The 24048-nt window shown below is 37.9% G+C and overlaps 1 protein-coding gene across 3 annotated transcripts in view; it reads left to right on the top strand.

The window, feature by feature from the left end:
- Window positions 1-24048, top strand: part of GMDS (GDP-mannose 4,6-dehydratase) — a 423518-nt gene that overhangs the window by 157619 nt on the left and 241851 nt on the right. For all 3 annotated transcript variants that reach the window (XM_075084163.1, XM_075084161.1, XM_075084162.1), the window contains 2 exons: window positions 10953-11145; window positions 11998-12102. In XM_075084163.1, the coding sequence (XP_074940264.1) occupies window positions 10953-11145; window positions 11998-12102 (298 nt within the window). The remainder of the gene's footprint in view (window positions 1-10952; window positions 11146-11997; window positions 12103-24048) is intronic.

Below are 24048 nucleotides of genomic sequence, written 5' to 3'. Positions count from 1 at the left end.
AATGCACATGCAGTAAAAATGAACAAAAGCCTCAGAAATTAATTACACAGAAGTCTGAGGTATGCTGAAAACATTCTAGCTAAAGAGGAGTCGGTGCAGTTTTTGGTTGTTTTATGGCAATCCAGAAAGTATAATCCAGAAAGTGGAGGTGTAACATTGTACTAATCCCTTTTAGGACGCACAGTGAATGAGGGGGGAAATTGGGCTTACAGAGAAGAGCAGGAGGACCAGGAATAGTTCTGCAGTGATGGCATTGGTTTAGAAGATGTGTTTTTATAGCAATTTTCTCTAAGGGTCGTATCCTTGTGAAGAACAGGACTTCGGTATTTTAGTAAACCAGGTGCATAAATGGGGGCAGACATTGTTTGCCTGCTGAGATGGAGTTCTTTGCATCTCCTTTGCCACAGTGAAGCAGGTGTTTGACTCTGAGCTCTCCCCCCCACCCCCTCTGGGTACTGTGGCGCAGAGGACGTTCCCTAGATAGTTGGGCCCAAGACAAGAATTCATGATTTTTTCTCTGTGTGTGTATGCATATGCTTATTTATTTCCTCAAAACTTCATGTCTCATTTGTCTCCCTGAAGTCCTACCTGTTTTAAAAGCTCAACCACAACCGAAGCACCACAACGTAACAAGCTGCAATGTGTGGTCAGAGCTGAGGTACCTGTCCACTCTTAGGCTGTGATGAATGAAGTGATTTGATTTTAGAGTAGCTGACAATAAAAGAGAGCAAAGATAAATTGCTTTATCTTGCATTTGCTGTGGTTTAAGAGTGCTTTCAGACAGCGCTACCTCAGCTCCACAGAGAAATAGTAACTTGTTTTCTTGCAGTGACGTGGCTGTGTCTGCACCTTTAGCTTTCAAACTGAATGGCTGAGTCAGGCATATTTATGGGCAGTCTGTCTAATTGGGTTTGTGGTCCCATTAATAAGTAATATGTGAACGTTCATCTAATTCTTTTTTGTCTTCTTGCAATATCCCTGTGAAGTAGGGAAGCTCTTTCAAGCCCCAGTTAGCTTTAAGGAAGGAGATAGCAATTCTTGTTGTTGGAAGGAGGGGAGAAAATGCTTTTAACTTTAGAAAATGAAAAATTACAGCTATTTCCATAGAGTAAGAGGTTAAAAGCTTTTGTTAAGCATTACAGAAAGTGTTTTTTTTTTATTAAGTATGTGTTATATCTCTGTAGATGCTTGATTCAGAGCATGCGCAGTTTGGTCAGAATGACTTACAGGACTTAACCAGCAGTCAGTGTTTTTCTCCTCACCTTTTTATCATGAGAGCTGTGCTACTTCAGTTACTAGGTGGATATAGCACAGAAAGCCAAACCCAAAATAATGACAAATATAACTTGGAGAACAGGTCAGGCAATTGTCAGTAGATAATGTGTGGGGAGAGGGGGGTAAAAAGTAACAAAAAATATTTTTATTTTAAAAAGTTTACGATTGTATAACAAGTTTTAAATTTGTACTTACTTGAATTTGAAAAAATTGAGAAATGATTCTACAAAGGTTCTGCATTTGTTCAGTATATTTTATTTCCAGATTAAATACTGTTAAGGAAAAAAGACCCTAGTCCATGTTCAAATCTGTCAGAAATCCATATATGAAATATGATTTTAAGTTTATTTCCTCATGGAGGGAGGAGCATTTTTGGTACTTCAGGGAACGCTTTGAACTGTTTTTAAGTGTTCTAAAACAATGCCATTTGGCATGAGGAATTGCAGTATGGGAAGTAATCTTAAGTGATAAATAATAAATGCTGAAAAGATAGAATTTTTCTCTGATTGAAAAAGGAAGACTCATGGCAGGGCCCACGAACCTACAGAGATTTTACTTTATGTATCTGTAGGAGTTACAAGAGACTCAGACAAGGTAGTCATTTGCAAGGCATTGGGGTAATTGTAGCTTCTAGGCACACATCAAAAATTGGGAGCGTCCATTGTGTTAAGTCATGTTTTTTGGTCTTGTTGGCTAGAAAGACGGAGAGAGGAGAAAGTGAGAAAGTATTGTTAACGAAGCTGTGCCATAGTAGATTATTGCTTTAATTCAATATCTATCTTGCCATCCTTTGAAAGTCTATCAAAATCATAAAACAGACAGGTGGTGAAGGTTTGTTGGGTTTTGTGGAGTTTGGTTTTTTCTTTCTTTTTTGCTTGTGATGACATTTTTAGCACTTCTGTGCAGAGCATCTGTCTGTGTGTTCTGAATTCATCAAGACAGCAAGGATGAAAGTTTTAAGCATTGACGTTTAAAAAACATCAGAAGTTTAAAAAAAATTACTATAACCTAGTTGTCATGTTAGGATTTTAACTAACCTGCATGTTTTAAATTAATTTCTTTATATATGAAAGTGAGTAAAAATGGTGCTATTTCTTTCAAAGTGAGTGCATTCCCTGCATGCATTTTATTCATAGCTCTCTATTCCCCTGGTACGTATAAAGCAAAATGAATTGGCTATCTTTTTACATCTCCCTTTGAATGTTCTCTAGAGACTCTGAAAGTTGCCCCTTTTTGTCTTTCTACTAAATAGCATTTAAAGCTCCTGGCACAGCTGGACTTCAGTATGTAAGAAAGCTTTTAGGGTGTTACAGTGCCACTAGCCATTGAAGCTACAAAATTTGAAACATCGAAACCCATCCTGACTTTGCTGCATGTGCCTTGCGCTTAAAAACTTGCGTAAACATGTACATTGTTGAAACTATCCTCGAACAAAATCACGTTGAAAAGGAATAAAGAATCAATGCTTCTTTTCTAAAAGCTTCTTTTATAATCTCTGTAATTTGAAACTAAAGACTTTGAACAGTGGGATGGAGATTGTTCTGCAAGATAAATCCCTTGCATCCCATAACCCTGACAACTCCCCGGTTCCATCAAATTAATAACAAATGGATGAGAAGATAAGCAAAACTAATGGGGAGGTTACATTTTTGTGACAAAGGTTTATGGCCATACAGAATCTCATATTCTGTGATATCCCTCCTCCTCCGCTCCGGTATTTTTTTTTACTATCAGATCTGAGCATTCCTGTATCTGAAGCTCTTCTGTGGAAGAGATATGATGAATAGTATGTTGGACTATGTGCCTCCAAAAAGCTGCTGTGAGCAACTCTCCACTCCCCCAGTAGGAATCACTGATTACCTACAAGTCCAGGCCTCATTCTTGCACACTGTGCATCCACTGTCTACTCATTGGATGGTGCTACGTGTCTGAACATTGAAACACACTGTTGTAATCCCATCCTCCCCATTGTCTTAAAATTGTGCAATACTTTAGTTTGGGAGTAATCTCTGAATGTCATCTGAACCAGTTCTTTCCATAAAGCAGGGCCAGTTTACAGCAGGTGGCTCAGGGCTACATCTGAGCTTTGAGTACCTCCAAGGGTGGAGAAGCTACAGCCTTTCTGCACAACCTGTTTCAGTGTTAGACTACCCATGTTGTGAACTTTTTTTCCTAATATCTAATTGCAGGTTTTCACTTTTCACCTTGCGTCCATTGCTTTTGGACCTGTCTCTGGGCAATTCTTTTAATCCAGTCTGTTAAATTCTCTTAATCCACTAAATTAGATAGTCAATACGCAGAAGGATAAATAATTTACACATTACCTCTGTTTGGCAATCTGTTCCAAACCACACCTTTCAATCAGTAGTCAACACCCAAGACAACCATACAGGCTGTGGGAGACCATTTTATTAAAATGGAAAATGGATATTCCATTTTAAAGATTGTGGCATTAACATTTTGAAAACAATAGGCAACTGTTGGTTCTTCTATACCTCTTAACTGGTCAGGCATGTACCAGCGGGCTGCTTTAGAGGCAAGGGTGAATTTGATGACCTTGTGAGCTGGATTTACAACCACACCTGCAATTTAGCAGGGAGGAGTCACTTTTTAAAGAAACTGAATAACGAATCCAACTATCAAACCCTAGTAGTCTGATAAAATTTTAACTACTCAGGGTGTATTTCTCCATGCTTGTTCTCTGCTTTAGGTTGATTTTTTTTCTCTTTTCCCCCATCAGAAAAACAAAAAGGGGAGAAAGGAAACCTGTTTTAATAATGCCAAGTTATTTCTCTTTAAAGTTTATTTCAAAGAGTTTGCATCAGGAACTTGAAATTAATCAGGAGGAGAGTTATAAGGAAAACTTACCCAAGCCAAACCATGAGAAGTTGCCATATGAACATACACTGTAGAGTATATCGGGGGCTCTTGCCTCCAATCATTGAGTATTTCAGCTGCACAAAGATAGTTGCTGCTCCTTAGGGAAGACTCTGCTGCAGGGTAGTTCAACTGAATGATAGCTGGGGACTGCAGGCAGTCCAGCAGCACTCTTGTTGTATCTCATGTGGGCAACAGCAGTGTAACTTGGCTATTTATGAACTTTTTAGTGCTCGTGGAGCTGAAAGGTAATAGCTGCTTTTGGATTCTGCAGTGCCTGACGCTTGGGGATGTATTGAAAGGTGATGCATGGTTTTGCTGCTGCTGTTATTCTGAGTAATTTTTTCAGAAGTATACTTTTGTTGTGAGGCTTCTGCTTCATTGCACCCCTTTTTACCCCACACAAATTTCCAGGATCTCAATAAACTTAAAGAAACCAATGGTGAGGAGCCATGAATGAACTCAGCTCTGCTTCACCTCTCATTTGTGCCCCTTTTTGGGGTGCAAAATCATGTGTGTGTGTTTGGGGCAATGAACAGGTTTACATTCAAGCTCCTCTTCCGTGTGCGTAATGAAAACCACTTTGGGGTTACTTGTATAAGACTGAGCTGGTCCCAGAAGCAGAGTCTGTTGAGGTTTATGACGGGTTATAGAACATTAAGATAATGAAGGATCATTTAAGATTCCTAAACTGCAAATAGCTTATTTTTGCACTTTGGTTTGGGTCTTCACACTTAAGGTGAAGGTGAAATACTGGCCCAATGATGTCAAAACCAAACTTCTAACCACTTCAGGACGTTTCTCCAGTCACTCAATCTGTAGCATGATAGAGCTGCAGTGGAACTCAACCACTGGGACCTCAAAGTAAGCTCTGACAGAGAAGCACATCTTTTATCTGCACTGCTTATTCCTTTGCAACAAGAATAACTTGAAAATCCAAGTTATCCAAGCTCTTTTGCTACAGCAATATTGTGAACAGCTTGGGCCAACATTTTAGGAAAAAATGTTGTCTTCTGCTTCCACTTATAAAAGTTTTTCCTTGCTAATTCTCTTCTTATAATCATGTTGTTAAATTACTCTAATTTTATACAGATCACTTTATTTTTTATGTTTTATTAATGAGAGAAGAGGGAAAGAAATAGGAAATAAGATAAATGTACAAAAGGCATATTGCTTTCATCTATAATTTCAGCAATTTTTTTTCAGTCAATTTCTATTTAGCTAAGAAGTTGAATAGAGCTTTAAGATATCAGCAGTGTTGCTTAATAAGCGGTTCAGAGCTATTGAATTGATTATTTTTCTATATAACAAAAAATATAGTTGTTTGGGGGATTTGGGTATCTTTCAACTATTTCTTTTATCAGGTGAGAGGGCAATGAGTTAAGCATTCATTATGAGCTCAGGGGTTGGGGGAAGAGGAATTGTCATTTTCTCCTAGAAGGTTACCTGACATTTTTGTAGAGATATAGGTTCTTTCCCATCCCCTTGATACCACCCAGCTTCCCCCAAATTCTTTAGATTTCCTAAAATCTCTAGGATCTTTTTTTTTTTTTTTTTTTTCAGAGTGTTAGGACTTTATAAGAATGCTTGGCCCATAGTCTGTATCAGATTTAGCAACTGGAATGTTATGCTTTACATGCCTGTTCCTAGGGGTTGAGCAGTTCGTTTACTGAGATGATATAAGTGATCCCAGTGGCTTTTATTGGCAGCGAAAGGCACACCGAATATTCAAAGCAAACAGAATTGATTTTAAAGAACACAAAAAAGTAACCACTATCAAACTTGTAAGACTTGAACCATTTCTGAGCAGTTTTTTGGCTTTGCGGTTTGCTTCTCAGGTGTAAACATTTCTCAGTGCTCGAAGAGGCCTGATACATATCTTCTACTCTGATAAATCTAAAGAATATACTTTAGATATAGTTATAGGCATATATAGATAGATACAAATATAGGGTTTTTTTCAAGAGAGCAAAGATCCTTATTTTAACATTATAGTTAGGTTAGCCACCTTTACTTTTACAGTGAAAGAATAATAATTTACGTTTATACTATCCTATTTCTTCCTGGGGCTTCAATAAGCTTCCCTTTTATAACACCAGCCTTCCAGAAATCCCATTTTCTGAAAGTGTAAGAAGGACATGAAATTCCAAATAGTTATTTATATTCCTTAGGTAGATCATTGAAGCATATTCTGCTAGCACACGCTATTTTTGGTTGAAAGCTAATAGTTAATATGATTGCAGCCCATCTGTTGGATTGCTCCAAATGACAAAACAGAGGAGTATCTCACAAAGCCAAACCTGTGTGTGTGCTAAATTGATACTTATTTTCAGACTATTACCACTGTGGACAACACATTGGTCAGAAGCAAGTATTATTAAGGCTTGTATATAGTACTCATAGACAAGATAGGAATGTGTTCTTGTGGAGGGTAAGACCCATATGTTTTCATTTAGATACTTTTCAGTAAGCTTTTAAATCTTGTTAAAGACCTTGCTAAGCTTGGTTTTGAATGATCAGATGGGAAACATCATATTTAAAACATTGCTCTATTAAATTCAAATCTCTTGTAAAGATAGAATCTGGCGATTATAAAGAAGGAAGGAAACGGGGGTTGGGGCGGGAAACAAAAGTTCAAATTCAAAAAGTAGAAACCAATTCACAAAACTCATTGTCATTCTTGGAGCCACGTGAAAGAGACGACAAAGTGGTTCAGTGTATTCATATTGTGTCCTGTGATTCCAGAAATGTTTTAAGTAGTGAAACTATGCTTTTCTCAAGAAAAAATTATCATGCTATGGATAAACCTTGCTGTGGAAATTTTTACTTGCCAAAAAATGTGTTTGAAATGTACTATATTAGGGATGAATCCAGCAGTGAAGATACTCAGTATATAAAAGTCCCATGTACGTAAGAAGCCAGCTTCCTTTTTAGTATTGAGACAATTCTGCAAGGTGTTCAGGACCTAAAAACCTGGAACTGAAGTACTTTTGACCAAGGATTCAAGAGTCTCCTTATTGTTCTGTCCAATTCTAATGACACACTGTTATCACTACCTATCAAATGGAATAGACACATCTTAAGTGTATACATTCACAGTATCTCCAGAGATCAACGATGACAACAACAAAGCATGGTGTCCCCAGTGTACATGGGAAGGGAGTGCCAAGGTCACTCCGACTAACACATTCCAAGTAGACAATTTCTGTTTTGTTGGTATGTCACACTTTCCCTTTGTCACGAAGTCTGTCCAAAGAGGGCAAAGTAGTGTTGGATCTGTGCCCTCAATACTCTTTGAGAAAACTTTCAGGTTTAAAGTTTCTGCTGGTAAGGAAGCTTCTTTTTCCTACTCCAGTCATTACAAAAACTTCTGGTGTTGTCTTCAAATAAGGTTGTTTGTTGCATGGCTTAATTTATGCAGTTGACAGTAACTGATAGTTTTGGATTTTTGAGGTTAGAATGGAGCGTCTATCTTCAGTAGCTAAATTAAAAAACTAGTGTGCATATAGTTTCTCCAAAGCGTGATAAAGAGCATCTCCATTAGGTTTTCTGCTCTGACTCACTACTGTCTTTATTGGTGTACGGGGAGACGAGCTTCCTGATTCAGGCAGTTAAGATAGTTGGCATAAATTAGGCTGTTGAAAACTCTCATCTGTAGGTATTACCTAAGCTCTTTTTTCTACTGGATAAATGTTTAATCTTTCAGAAAGAGTCGCTTGGTTTTAGCCTTCATACACCTGCCATTACAATATTTTCCATGAAGTTTTTACTCTCCAAGTTAGTCCTACTGAACTCAGTGATTCAGTGAAGATGTTTTCTATGAGCAAACACTATTGAATATGATTTTGTGTTTGGTTTCTATAATTCAGTCCTTGGTCTTTTTTTTTTGTTGTGCATGCATGTCAGTTCTCTCTTGCACATCCCTCTTAAATGCAGGGACCTCATTTTTTTTTTTTTTAACACTCCAGTCTCCCTGCCGGTCTTGCACAAAATAACATGTATAAGGAGACAGAAATAATGCGGTAATGGATAACCCAGCACCTTTCCCTGCTCTGCCCTTCTTCATTTGTAACTACTTAATCAATCCAGTATTTTATAAAACACTCTTATGTTGTTAACTTTGAGTTAGAATCAAATTAAAATCCAGTGTGCATTTATCTTTATTTGCCATGTAACTGCCCCTACACTGCACAGAGTGTCTTAACAGTCCAGCATTTTTTGTGTTGGAGGTTATAGTGGATAAAACCATTTTTTATTTTCATGCCTGCCATTCTAGTCTAACCTGCGCTCCAAAATGAAATTATTTCAGTGGTCTGAGTCCTGTCCCTGGTGAACAATAGTCCGTATTGCAAAACCATCAAACAGGCACAAAGCTGGCGGTTTCTGCTCTGGGACACTCAGACCCAGCCAGTGTGGAGGCATAATTACCTCACACCCCAGGGAGTGAATTTTCTAGGTGAAGATTGAGGTCATTCATAAGGCAATAGGGAAAAGCATCTCTTGTGAAACTCTGCACACTCTGAGGGTCTCTGCCTCAGCGAGGGAGAGCAGTTCCCGATGCTGCTGCCACAGGCTCATTGCTTGCTCTGGGTAAGAGGTTTTATAATCTGGGATCTCTGATTTATGACCACCTCAGTCACATGTGCCGTTTACTTTATAGTATAATATGTAAGCAAAGATTTGCATTTGGGGTGATGTTTTTTAGCAGGTTATTTGTTGGAAACAATACCTTAATATAGGTAAATTCCTGGCTCTGCTACCATTAGTAAGTGTTTTGCCTTTAGTTAGAGAGCTGGGATGTTACTGTGAATATGTGAAGGTGCTAGCCATATGGTAAATATACTAACTTATGTTCATTATTGACTGTATCACCTATTCATTAACGTCGATGTTTTCCCAAGAGTTACTCTGACAGTGAAGCTGAGAGACCTTAAGTGGCTGTCATCTTTGTGCCAAATGGATTAAAACAAAAAATTCTCAGCACTACTCAGTAGATCAGTGCTCAATTTCAGCTGGGTCATACCAGGTTAACAAGCCAAAGTTTCAGATTTCTTTTTTTTTCTTTTGGCTTACAAAAAAAAAAAAAGTAAAGTTTGTTTTTATTCACACCACTAGCTATTTCACATCAATACTGTGGGAGAATATTTTTATATTGGAGCACAGTAACACAATTTAGATTATTTCATACCTGTATTAAATTAACCATAAGTGCAAATTCAAATTAATCTAATTATTTTTATTTCAGCTGCTGTGTAAATAAGCCTTAAACCTCTAGTGATTGCTGAAGGGGGAAGTGGCTTAACAGGAGAAATTAATACAGGGCTATCTGTCTGAATCTGCAGAGAGCCTGAAAAAATACCTAACTGACAGGTTTCCCACTGATTTCACTGTGATAGCTCAGCTTGTATAGCTGTAGTAATTTTCCCTCTACTCCATTAATAGTTACCCTGTCACTGAAGACTAATGAAGGGGAGAATCACAGATTTGTACTATTTGACTTTGGTATTGTCTCGCTAACCTCTAGCCTAGATCATACGAAGATGCTAACATTGCCATCACTCTAGAGCTCGTTCCTGAAAGTCAGAGGGGACACAGGTAGAGTAATTCTTTCTTAGGTCAGGGAAATGGAGGAGATTGCTCTAAAGGTCCATTCCCCTTTCCTTTTTTATAACATCAGCAGTATAAACAGGGAAATGTTTTTCCAAAAACTAGATTACAAAAGCAAAATCTCTGGGTTGGAGAAGAGGTGTAGAAGGAAGGAGGAACATGCCTCTATATGGGCACCAGTGGGAGAAGGCTTTTGAGTCCAGGAGCTCCACCAGCATGTCCAGACAACCAGCCTGTACCCACCAAACAAGCAGACTGAGCTCACTTCTGAGCGTTTTTTCTTCTGCCTGCAGATTGGGATGGTCACAACACATTTCTTACCTTCAGCTTTTTTCCAGTTTTTAGCTTCTGTAACTATAAGGAATAGAATTAATGTGTTTTTGAAACACTCTGAAAGCTTGGACTCAAGCATTGTCTTGTGGCCCATGCCACGATCAGGCTCATCATAAAGATAACTGAGAACTACTGGAGCAGGGAGAGAAAGAGGATTCTTGGCCCAGCAGTGTGCACAAGTTTATTATCCTACTTTGAAGGATATGTCAGCTGGAAGAGATGACAGGTTTCTTTTGGATACCTCCACCTTTTGCTCTCCCACTTCATTGTCCCCCTAACCTCTGTTCAAAAGTCACAGCACTGTTACACCTTAGTCAGGTGGGGTTGGGAGTCTCATTTGATAACAGATATTTCTAGTCTTCTCTTTATTTTGATGTGTGTTTAAATTGAAAAGCTTTGGACCTTGTTTAAAGTCTGTGGATTTTTTAATATATGTTTATGCTGTCATGCTGTCTGTTTAACCTATTTTTTTAAAAAAATATATTTTGGACAATTCTGACCAAATTCAAGTGTGTCAAAGATATTAAGCCCAAGTGAATATTGTGAAAATTGGCAGCTGTGGAGATGAGAGAGAGCCTGACAATGATGCCTGGCAATGTGGGGAGGCTTTACCCCTTCCTTCACATGGGAAAATAATCCTGAGAGAGAGATCAGGGAACACCAGTCTTTTGGTTCTACTATTTATGGAACTACTTGTTTATTCTTGGAAATCCTTTGAGGGTACTTTTGTAAACTGAGCATCTACCCTGTACAAAAGTGTCTAGTGACAAGTGACATTACTTTTTTTGGTTGTACATGATCATGGCATGTTCTGGTTCCCCTAGTAAAATTGGTGGGTTTTTTATTTTTCTCTCCCCAAGATTTCTTTCGACTTAGCAGAATACACTGCTGATGTTGACGGAGTTGGCACTTTACGGCTCCTAGATGCTATTAAGACCTGTGGCCTTATCAACTCTGTGAAGTTCTACCAAGCCTCCACCAGTGAACTTTTTGGGAAAGTGCAAGAAATCCCGCAAAAGGAGACCACCCCTTTTTACCCAAGATCGCCTTACGGTGAGGATCACTGATGGTGTGTGTAGTGTCTGTCTGTTCTCCCCACTCATGTCTCAGGGCTGAAGTCATTTGGGTGTGAGATTAGAATGACGGTAGAGCTAAAGTGACTAGACATGTCGAGAGGCATACCTTTATGAATTGCTATATAAAAAGTATTTACTGCTATTGCCTGGGGGTTGGAAATTAGCATCTCACTTCACAAGACTGTTCATTCAGCTCAGAGGTAGAGAGCTCTTGTAGAGGGGAGGGGGGAAGGTGGCTCATCCTTCATAAAGGGTTGTGAGATACCGCTGAAGTGGTAAGGTTTCATATTTTTTCTTGCCTAAATGAAAAACTCCCAAGAGCTCACTTTTTCCTTCATGAACTCGCATGAAATTTGAAACACTTATTACAGCAATGTGCATGGAGGACTTTGGTGATAAAGTTTCAAATCAATTTGGGTGTTAAGGCACCAGATTTTTGCTTTTATTCCTCCAAAGTACTTTTTTTTTTTATTAGCAGAGGTCACCACAGTGGCGTATTTCACACGCTCTGGCTGTGTTAATTATATTGTAAAGGAAAAAGTGCTATGCTTGAGTGTGAATAGCAAAACAAGTGAGAAAGTGCATTAGTGCTTCCTGGCCAGTTCAGAGGCTGCACAGAAAAGGAGTATTTTCCCGTTCAGCTGCTGTTTATTGGACTGGATATTTTTTCCATATGAAAGGTGACATATATAGGGAATGAATCAAATTCTAATGCACTCCGCTGTTGAAATGTGGACTTCATCCTGCGTGTGAGATAGATGTGTATGTGGGTCTGAGCTGTGTACAAGCAGAGGGGATATACATAACGCTTTAAAATTATTTTTTTTAGGGGCAGCAAAACTCTATGCCTACTGGATTGTTGTGAACTTCAGAGAGGCCTACAATCTCTTTGCTGTGAATGGCATCCTCTTCAATCACGAAAGCCCCAGGAGAGGTTAGAAAATCCATCTGAAACTGTTCCCAACTTTGCCTACATCTGACCAGAAAAATGAAACAACGCATCCACGGGTTTAATTTAAACTCGCCAAAATTCTGTAGGGAGGGTGTCATGACTTGTAGCCTGCTCACAGTGTTTAATGCAACCTCCTGGCCACCTCAGAGACTGCAGAACAGCAGCTTTCCCTTTCAAGCATCATACTCCATTTTGTAGCCTTCTGACACTGAAGGGGGGCTTGTGTATCTGATTTTGTGTATCAGTGCGCTTGAGAGACTGCAATAATGTCATAACATCCCTGAGTTTTCCTCTTGATAATAAGGCTAAAATATTAAAATAACATTTTAAAAGACAGGTTTTCTAAAGATCTAGGTGGGCAACTGTATAACAGATGCAATTTCAGGTATGACTTGTACTCAAGATTTTTATTTGTATGTAAATGTCAAATTAAGAGGCAGAAATAGTATACCCTCTAAATTTATAAGACTAATGAGTACAGCCTGGTATAATTTGAAAGATCTGTGGATTGTGGCCCATACCTTCTGACAAGATGGCTTTTAACACATGGCTTTAAAATGCCTTTCTGTTTAATCCTTACTAGCAATGCAGCTTAAATTCCACTTAATCATCCCTTTTCCTCTTGCAGTACTTTACGAACAATTAATACTGGTATCTAGTTCGAGTAAGAGTCCACAGTTCATTAAAAGTCTCTTAGACAATGACAGTTTTCCTCTGCCCTTAAAGTACTGTGACTGCGGAAAACACTCTAAAGTTAAACTTTAACACTGAATACTGGATTCTCAGTGCAGAAGCCTTTTATTGTGGTCTGTTTCTAAATGAAAAATAAATTCAAGTTTTACAGGAATGCAATTATATGAATTATATAAATTATAGCCTGGCACAAAATATGATAATTTTAATCATACTTACACATATAAAATAGACCATAATTGCAACTCTTCCTAAAAAAAAGGAGAAAAAAGCAGTTGGTGTCAACAGGATTTAAATATTGATTTTGGTCTTTGGGAGTCACAGATGCGAAAGCTCATCATACACTGGGTAGGCGGCATTTACAGTAAGTGGTGCATCAAATACTTGGTAATAGAAGTTGGTTCATCACTTCATTGGAGCAGATGACAATACAAGTTCAGAATTAAAAGAAAATCAAATTCACTAGATTGTTTCATTTAGAAGCCCTAATACTTTGCTTTCTTTTTAACAGTTCACTGTGATATATTCTTGGTGCACTGTAAACTGATGTCCAAATTGCTCTGAGGTACCATTATGTAATTAAACATTCTGACCAATATAGAGAATGAGGGAAGATGCAATGACAAATATTATCTTGGTATGATTTCTAGTAACAGTAAGGAGCTACAAGATGAGATGGAAATTATAGGAACATGTTTGCCATTTGTGCTGCTTCTCTACAGGCTTGTGCCATTTTGCTGGAGGAAACCTTCAGTGCTCATTGCTCTTGTTCTAGCTTTGACACTGCTGCAGTGGAGTGTCCAATCTGAGGTCTCTTAAAGGTGTTTAATGTCCCTGTGGAGAACCCAAGTCTGTGTTTTGAAGTGTCAGGCTGTACTTTTGGTTGTGTGTCTGTGCTGGGTGCAGTTTCAAGTCCCTTATGCCATGAACAGGAATCTTGTCTTAGCAATGGTTTTGGTCAGCTCTGTTCACCTTAGTTGGGAGTACATGCCATGAAAGCAACTGTAACCACAGTCCAGTGCCATTTGCTTAGTGTTTTTATGGGAGAAAGTCTGAAAATTTATACAGAGAAGAAAATGGAAGAAAAGTAGCTTTGAGGTTGTTCCTTAATAGCTATTCATCACTTCTCTAATGTTTTTGAAGACTGCATAGGTGCTTTGGGAGGAAAAGAGGATTTGACTGGGATTTCTAATTCCTATACAGAGATGGTTATATACACGAAAGTTTCAAAATGCCTTATGGCTTGGCCTTCTTTTTTTTCTTTATTCTACTGATTTCAGAGATTGGGAATACCTAAATAAACCCATACATATTCTATTCTGAAATGACATACATTATTCTAGTTGGTGTAGTGTTACACTGAATTGATCGAATACAGCATCCCGCTGACGGTGATACATTGATGGTGTGTCTTGTCCACACAAAACATAATGCCCATGAGTCGACGGAGAGCAGAAGGCTGTGGCAGTGCTGCTTGCTGAGGTACAGAGTTGATCTGTCCTGGTAGACAGTGCCTATTTTTTCCCCGTACCTGAAGTGTTAATCATTCTTCTGAAAATTTCTGTAAGCTTCCTGCAGTGAAAGTATTTATAGGGAAAGAGTGAAAAGAGACAAATTCTAGTATTTCTTGTAGTCAGGGTTCCATGAGGTATGTTACACTGTAAGGCAAAGGTAAGGATGAACAGAATGCATTTTTGGTACCTGGTAGCCTGTGTTGCAGACTGTGATCAAATACAGAAGTATTTGTATTTGATGTACCAGTACTCATGGTGCAGGATGATGAACTGCAGTTGTCTGCCAAGTGGCTGTTAGCAGCTGGTCGCTGAGGCTGAATTGAACAGACAATCGTAAAGAGTTTGATTTGTGATCTCTCTTCAAATAGCGTTCAGATACTATACTGCTGGGATGGCGATACACAAGCCTAGTGGAAATGAGAACTGCCTAATCTCAAAGTTGCTTCCCTGAGAAAGGAATTTAGGAATATACACACCTCTTATTTCAGAATACCAATTCTTCTCCTTAGTCTTTCCAGTTTTGACTTGGAAAAGATCACCAGTAGTTAATCTCATGTAGCTTCTATAATAATAGGGAAGTCTACACAGAGTTCATAAGGGTAAAGAGTACTTAAGGCTAATATGAGAGGTTTCCTATTTCTCAGAATTACCAAGGCTTGAGAGGAGTGCTGGCTTGGAGAAGCTCATTTGATTTTCTGCTTTTATCTTGCTTTGTAAGAAAAAGATCGTAACAGGAGTAGTTCTTAAGATGTGACACCATACTGCAAATCTGAACTCTTAAGTTTGTTGTGTGGGCTTGCTTTTAAGACTGATGCTTCATGTTATGACAGCCGCAGTGACTTTACAAAAAACACCAGTAATAAATTCTAGGTTGGTTGAACCCACTGTCTAAGCCTAACATTTTAATTTGGAAATAGTACAGCATTATTAAATTGCACAAATACTTGGGTCTATACTCAAGAGATACATGTGTATGTAACAACACAGAATATTATCTAAAATTTCATATGGAGTAAAATGAGTGGCTATTTTAGACTAATCTTAATACTTCTACTTTGAACCTTTCCGTAGTACCTTCCTTTCTAATTTTTTCTTTATATGTACTGCCTTTCATTTCTTAGTCATTTTTATAGTTTTATAAGATGAAATAGTCACTTTTTGACCAGTACACGCTTTTCAGCTCATATAAATCAACGCAGCTGCACCAAAGTAAATAGGGTCATGTTGATTTATGCCAGCTGAGGATCTGGCATAGTACTTCCAGTAATGGTCTGGTAATGTAAGATAAGCATAATTTGCTTGCTTTGTGGAAAAGACCTGTATTAGAAGTATATCTTGCTGAGCTGACTTCTTCAGTTTCATCCATTTTATCCAGGTATAGCTCAAGTGTTTCCCGATTTATGGCAATGCCAAAGGAGAATGGGATCTTCTATTTCTGAAACGTATTTATTGTCTAAATATGACACTAGCTGAAAAACTAAATGCTCTCTACAGTGGTAATAAGCTACAAGGTGGCCTCTGTTTCCAAAAACAAACAAACAGAAGAAAACCTAAAAAACACTTCCCAGAGTGCTGCATCTTTTTCCTTTTTTTTTCTTTTTTTTTCCCCCAAGACAACATTTTAGGACACCAAATGGGTAGGTGGTGGCCACCAAGTTGCTGCTGGTGGCTGAACATGGCTCCCAGTATTACCAGTGTGGAAATGTCTGCCCTATAGTAATATTGGAAAGCTATTTCTTTTCAGTGAGATGATGGTTTTGACAGTGGAAGAGTGAGGCAATTAGCAAGTCTAGTTTTCAGGAAAGCTGGGGCTTCATCCAAGCCTTTTTTACATCATTGGAAAGATTCCTGTTCTTTTGTTGGGCTCTGGATCCCACTAATTCCTTATTTTCTGGGTGAGAAAGCAAGCTACTTGTTGACAGTGTCATTTGCTTCTTCCCAGACAAGCCCTTACTTCTTTTCTCCTCAGTTCCGTGTAAGAAGTTTTCTCAGGTTTACAAGATGTGCCTTTGGATGTCTGAGATAACTTTCTGATTTGGTTAACCACTTCATTGCTTGCCTCATCTGATTTTTATCTGCCAAGATGTACAAACATGTACAGCATGTTTCCTGACACAATGAAACAGAAGTTTTGTTTGTTTTTTGTTGGTTTTTTTTTTTCCCTAAGTAATAAATACTTTGCCTCCACACATGACATCATTGTGTAGATCATTCAGTAGGGAATTTTTGTTTGTCTGATACCAACCCTGGTAAAGCAGTTGTCATCAGACCATTGCTGTATAGCCAGAGGGAAAGGATACAACTGCTCATTTCTGTGATCTCTTTCAGCCGGGGAGGAAATGGCTAGGTGTTAGATTGCAGGCTGAATGTTGTCAAAGTATAGATTGCAGGCTGAATGTTGTCTGAAAGTATATGTAGTAAGACTAAAATGAAAAGAAATCATGATTTAAAGAGAATGGGGGAGTGTTCTTTTCTTTTATTGTGCATCTGGATCACAGGTTTGCCAGGGGGAAGGGGGTAAGAAGTTTCCCTACTCACTGTAAATAAATTTGGGCATCTTTTGTATTTGTGTTTTTTGTGTTTTACCATTTTTTAACAAGCTTTCAGTCTCCCTTTTGCCTCTATTTCACAGAGAAGCAGAAGCAGATGGTGACATCTGCTACTGACTTTCACAAGAAATCCCTACAATCCCTACTGTAACAGCTGCTTTTCTGCGTCTCCTGTAAAGAGATGTAGCCAACATCTGCCAGATTTCCCATTCTAATTTCTTTGGTTGAGGATACTCATTGCTAGTCTCCTTACACACTTTCTGTGCAAGAGGAGCTTGGTCAACCTAGTACCTTTGGAAATACTAAGGGATTTTGCTGTTGCTCTTTTTGTAAGGTTAGGCCTGTGAAGGACATAAGAGTGTAAAATTTCCAGTGCAGAGCTATGTCTCTTTCATTTAATACAACATTTCCCAATCCATGAGTATACCTGAATAGCAAAAGTCAGCAGAGTGTTGCTTGTGTCTTGCTGACTCCTTGCTGGATGAGAAGAATGCAGGCTGGCTAGTATCATCAGGGATCATCTGCCTAGCATATTGAAAGCTTGATGGCAAGGTACCATGGCCAATGTAAAAAGAGTTACTCAGACAGTTGTGTGTTAAGGAGCAGCCAAGATCATTTCATGCTTTTTAGTTTGCAAGTTTCAACAGAGAAAGCATGCAGTGTCCTGAAGACATGCATTCTTACTGGCTTTTTCTCCCTGCTGTGAGACTGATCCTGCTAAGTGATCCATGCAGGTGTTTTCTTATCTACACATGCAGTCAAACATCAGTGGGAATAAATGTGGGCATTAGGGTCTACTTGTTCAGATGAATTTGCAGTAATATTGACTGTAAGAATAGAGAATTGCCATGTAATACCTCTCTGCTATTTTACCTAAGTGCATGTGTTTACCCCTTGAAAAAAAATTCTGATGTTACAAAATAAGTGAATTCAGTCAGTTCTGCTGATGTTGAACCTCATACTGAATAATTAGTACTGATACATCACAATGTATGGAGATTTTTTCCTAATTTTTATCTTGCTAATAAGTCATCTTAAACTTCTAGTGTCACTTTCCTAGTACTAGCCAATACCGATATATGAAGGCAGTGCAATCACACCAAAATATGAGTAGGCTTCCCTCTGTAAGCTTGTGTTTTAAAAGCAGTTACCAGACTTCTGAAATAAGAACTGAAGGCTGAGAACATTTCTGCATGCCCTTAGCTTTGGGCATCCAAGTACTCCAGGTCAGTGCCATGGAAGTTGTCACGTATGGGAATGAAACAGTCATGTACATGAAGTGAATTGGGATATTAAAAAATATTATTTTTCTCAAGTGTGTCACTAATGAAGGAAGAGGCTGTGTTGAACAGTTTAATTACTGAAATCTTTTTTATTCAGTCTTTGCAATGATAGTTTGTGGGAATCCTTACCATCTCTTACTTTTTTTGTCTTTTCAATCTTGAAGTAGCCCTGATTCTATACTTCTCGATCTGATGCACTTGTCTGGGCTCTGTCACCAGTTTCTCTAAGTAGTTATGGATATAGCTCATACAAAACCTAAATTTCTTGCCTGTGGGTTTAGATTTTTGGAACAGCTGCATTTGCAACCTCTATCTCTCCTTAAGCAAATTATTATCTTATCAGATGCATCTTTTTGTCATTAAATCATGTGCTCCCTTGTGGCTTATACTGTGTTGAGAAGAAAGTATGTTACAGTTTTTGCTATTTTCCATGATTGATTTCTATTTTTTAAAATCTCAAAAAAAACCAAAAAAGGCAAGAAGAGCATCCACACAATTTACAAAATGTCAAAACTACCAAATTTGGAAAACCTTACTGTGTAATTCTTAACATTTCTCAAGTTATATTAGAAGATATCTGTGTTAGTTTCTTAAAGAATTTGCAGCCTTTTTTTCTCCAGGGAAATATCAGCCCGAAACTTTGAAATAAAATGTTATGGAAGATACGGAAGTCAACAATGGGAAATTGAGGGGTCAGAGCATGTTTCTCACCTGTAGTGTTCTTATGGCTTCATTAATGCACAAAACTGTAGCAAGGTTTTTAGAAATAATGTGGTTTAGGTGCATATCTGCCTATTTTTAACTCCTTTGTTACATTTATTTATCCCGGGACTATGAAGCAATGACCGTTAGAAATTGCTTGTGGCTCATCCTCAGAGTGCTGGGTATCACTGCAGAGTTGTTACTAAGTACATGAGACTCTCTAGGCCTTATTTTGCAATCTGCAAATTTTGGGCATCATCTACCAGGCACAGAAACTTGAAAGTAGGCGTATATTAACAGCTTGTACGTATACAGTGACTGCCACACTTACCAGGCCCATCTTAGTATCTGAAACGTTTTCTCAGCAGTGTGTTATCCTGTTCTTCTTAAATTAGCTCTTCCTACTGAGGTTGACAATTCCCTCTCATTAGAACTCTACTATGTCTTGCGTAATTAAAAAAAATTATTTTAAAGGTGGATCCATTAAAAGTGCATGTTGCTTTGAGAAAGTTGCTTGAACTTAACCCATTCAGTCATTTAACATATGGGAAACTGAACAAGACAGAATCTATTTCACAACAAAACAGTTCCACCATTAGTGGTTCAAAAAATGCTCCAGAAGGAAATGTCAACTGATTATTCCTCAATAAAGTCTTCAGGATTCATTAAAACAAATAAATGAGAAATACAATGTAATCAGATGTCACTTCTGATAAGATTCATCATATTTTATAGCAGTGTCGGAGGAAGGTAGGCCAGAGAGAAGGCTAAGTGCATTTGGTCAAGCTTGACTTGAACTTAGGAACAATTTTTTTTTCTGCCTTGCTTGCACTGTCTTTACTGAAAAGTCCCAGAAAGGTGTGTTTAAAAATATGAAGCAAAACCACACAGACAAACATTGCATGTGTAGGTAGTTTGATTCCAGACCATTACATTCATTAAGTACTTTTTGGAGGTGCATGAAAGCTTTGTGTTTATAAACCTAACCTGTGTCACTTTGAAATAGCTGAAAATCTCAATAGCGGGACAGACTGTTATTTGTGGCAGTCCTGTTCAATTAACTACAAGTATTTTTTGAGCAGATTTTAACCTCTGCTACAAGGACTTCTAACAGTATATCCTGTCAGTTACATGTTTCGCACACTGTTGATGTGTGCATACCTTGCCAACCAGGTTAAAATATTTCCTTTTCAAGGATTTGCCTTTCATAGACACTTAAAATTTAATTTTATGTTCTACTTAATTGTTAGGCATCAATTGACAAATGAAAACTATGAGTATTCTCGAACAGTTTACAAGTATTTGTTGTAATTAAACCTGATACCACATGCTATTTAGATGTTGCAAGATCAGTTGTGTGGTTTGATCTGTATTGTATCTCAACCCCTATAGAATGATAGCTGTTAGAACAAAGGGTTGTGGGTCGCAGTTAGCAGGTTTCCCATTAAATCCTTCAGGGTTGCCCTTCGATACAGGAAAACAAATTAAAACCAAGGTCATAGAGGGAATACAATATCATGTTTTCTCTACTTTCTCTTAATTTTTGCTCTAGGACATGTGAGTTTGAGAACCACTGCTATAGAAATGCTGCAGGAATGCTGATGGATTGTTTTGATAGTGAAAGCTTGATTTAATGACATTAAATGTGAATAGATTTAAAAGTAGTAAAAGAATTGTCCAGCAAAGTGACTCAGACCTCCAGTTTACATCCATTTATTTCCTCATTTATATTAAAAACCATACACTGAGAGAGATTTAAGGTGTTTATTCATTGCATCAATACCCATCAATCGATGGATTGAGAATACTTGCCAGAAACTTCAAAATAAAATCCTATAGTAATCCCAAGTATAAGCACTGTGAATCTGGAAAATTCAGAGCTCATTTTGGATTTGAAACAAATCCAGGTGACTTGAAAAAAGCATCAGTAACACGCAGAAACATTTTACTTTGCATTTCCTTTTAAAAATTTTTGAAAATGTTGCTTTTAAGTTACAAATCTTCTTTGTGCTTTCTTGCTGACACCTTTCTCTTCTCAGCCCCACCCCATGCCCATATTCTGAGTCATTGGTAGGCATGTGTGCATCTATTAGGGATACTTGAGTTGCCTGGTATGCTATTCACTCTCACTTACGCTGAGTTTGTTTGCTGCAGACTGTAAAAAAAAAAAAATCCAACAAGGTCTTTTGTTACCATTATTGCACTTCCTCAAGATAAATGGAGACATTGTGCACCTTCAAAGATCAGGAACAGTCCTTAAACTTCCCATATTTTATATGATTCCTGAAAATGGAGTAAATTGAAAATTATGCCTGGTCTTATGCATTTTGTTGGTTAGGGATGGTAGCAGTAATATACTACTATTTAAGCATTTATGCTGAAATGCCATTGAATCTTGAGCAAAGCCAATCCTGTGGCCATACCAGGCATTTGAGTTTGAAAATACTCCTTTTTTGTATGCTGTTTGCTTGCGTAAATATTGCATGCACCTGTCATTGAAAATTAGGCCAGTAATTGCTAATCTTAACATGTGTTTTTTAGCAGGAATGTGACTTCCCTTTCTCAAATCCTTGCTTTGATTTTTGATATTCTGTAGGTATGTTGTAGGGAAAGTAGGAGATGGCAGAAGTGATCTGTCCCTTCTTTAATAGGGGGATGGGGTAGGCTGGTGCTAGTAGTGTCATTTGTTGTCGTGCTCTATTGGGGTGCTCATTCAGGTATTATGGACAAACCTCTGCCCCCTGTAAGGTCTAAAACTAGACAGTGTACATGATGCTTCTTTTATGAGTAGCAGAATGGTGTGCCACTGTGTGTCCTGGGCCATAACCTGTCCAGATATGCTGCGATTTCCAGGCAGTGATTTGGATCATCTGACTTTTGGTGAAAATTATATGTGCTTGTCATGGATCTGGGCTAGAAGGTGGCTCCGTGCGTCTCCTTTATATTTGGTATGTCCTCATAGAAATGCCAGCGATCTCACATTCAGGAGAGTGTCTCTGCCTTCAGCTCAGGATGGTCTAGCATTGCAGTCCTTGCTGTGTTCTTCGTCATGGTTTCTATTTGCAGTGTTCTTCATGTTTCAGATACTCTGTTTTCTAATAGTTTTAATGTTCTCATAGTCTCAAGTCCATTTCCTTAAATCATATGCAGTGGACACCAGCTAGCTTATTTTTTGTTTGCATCTTCAGGTGAGGATTCTACTGTGAATGAATCCATTAGTCCGTAAACTGAGCATGTAGTACAAATAATAGGCATTTTTGTTTAAACCTGCTTGTGTTTCACACACACACAAAAAGCATAGCACACATACAATTCTTCTACTTTTAGTGTATTTAATGGTCCCCACAGACCATGCAATATTTAAGAAAAACGGAGCAAGATTGGTGCAACATTAACTCAGACTGGGAACTTGAAAGCTTGATTTCGTGTAACAACAGTAGGCAAATGCTACCTTTTCTGCCTAGTTCTGAAGTGCTGGTGTTACTAAAGAACTGGCAACAGTTTTTCTTGTGCTGGTGAATCCAAGACCTATTGCCAAAATGGTGTCAGAAAAGTAACCGATAAATAACAGGTCATTTTTAAATATTTGCCTGTGTTTATAATGATGCCTTTCTTAAGAAAAGTATCATAATCTTAAACTGCACTTAAAGGAAAAAAATAAGCTCTTTGTTTTGAAATTATGGGATGAAGCAATTCTGGCTTTGAGTTCATTAGTGTGCCGCAGTTATTGCACAACTTTGGTCTACTTGCAAGTAAGTTAAGTTTCTCCTGTCACTTTGGTTCTACAGGTTCCTTGTGGGTTTGGTGGTGTGGTGATATCATCTCGTTTGCTGTCACATTTATAGACAATGATAGCCAGGCATCAACACCCATGAAGAAACCCACAGAGTCATCAGGGAATGTGAATTCATTTTTTCCAAAATTTTTCATGTGTGTGAGTGTGTGGACGATGCTTGAAAATAGCTGCCTGTCCATGAAAGTCTGATGAAAGAGTAAGGTCAGTAGCATTTGCTTTAAAACCAGAATAAATCAAAATTGTCTAAGTTGATAATGGACATGAGGGTTCATTCAAACTTCATGTTGTTTCTACTGGTTAAAATCAGGTAGCTTAATATTTAATAATAAAGGCTTGGTATTGAACAAAAAAATTCTGAAAGATTTAACACTTTTTAAAATATGCTTTTCCTCTAGAGTACTAAGAGGGAAAAAATCAGAACATTAATCCTCAATGGATTAAGGGAAATGCCTCTTATTATTCTGTAGCCTATCTGGAAAGAAGTGCTTATGCAGCCACATGATGCAGAAAGTTCTTTTTGAATGTTTCTGTCTTTTATTACAGAAAGTATTATAGCCATGACCCTACAAATACTTACAGAGGTATCTTGTTGCTTACAGGCTCTGACTCTAAGTCTGGTTCTATTGATTTTATAAAGAAAGTTATTACTCGTAAGTGAATAATAGCTCGGTTGCATCAATCAGATTTTCAAGCCTGCTGTTTAATGAGAAGAGCATTCAGATTTTTCAAAGCGCTGGGAGGCTTACGTATTGAAAAGGTGAACACTTTACAGAAGACTTTCCATACAGAAGCATAATATTAATGGTTTTAAGAGGACCTGATAATTCCATACTTCTAAAAGCAGAACTAGTTAGCTATGTAATGATGTAGGCGGCAGCTACCTGGAAATGTTTGCTTAGCCTCATTTCCCTTCAACTCTAAAATAATGTTTGTGGGAAACACAATTTAATTTTAATGTAATACATTTTAAAATGAAAGAAAAAAATGTGTTTCTTGTAGTACAAGAGCATGGGCTTGTGATGCTTGAAAAATACCAATGATTAAATAAACAAGTAAAACAGCACAAAGAGCCAGTAAATGGTTTGGTTCAGATCTGATTTTTCTTTGACTCTGACTCAAGTCAGTTCAGTTTGGGCAGATCAATGATTATTTATCTGCCTTGCTATTTCTGAATCAGTTCAACCTAAAAAATATAGAATTTTGAAATGTGAAGCTATGTGATAGGGGATCTTCCTCTGGGAAGTTCTCTGTTAAACAGTTATTCTGATCCAATGATCAGATACTTTCTTCTTGGTTCAGTTCTGGATTAGGTTCAACAAAGACTTTGGTTCAAGTAACAGTTGTCATTCAGTTCCCATTTTAGGAAAAAAAAACAAAAGGCGGGTAAAAAA

The sequence above is a fragment of the Phalacrocorax aristotelis genome, chromosome 2, assembly GCF_949628215.1.
Source record: "Phalacrocorax aristotelis chromosome 2, bGulAri2.1, whole genome shotgun sequence".
NCBI classification, from domain to species: domain Eukaryota; kingdom Metazoa; phylum Chordata; class Aves; order Suliformes; family Phalacrocoracidae; genus Phalacrocorax; species Phalacrocorax aristotelis.
Note: the sequence above shows the minus strand (reverse complement) of the source record. Positions and strands in the feature narration are given on the sequence as shown.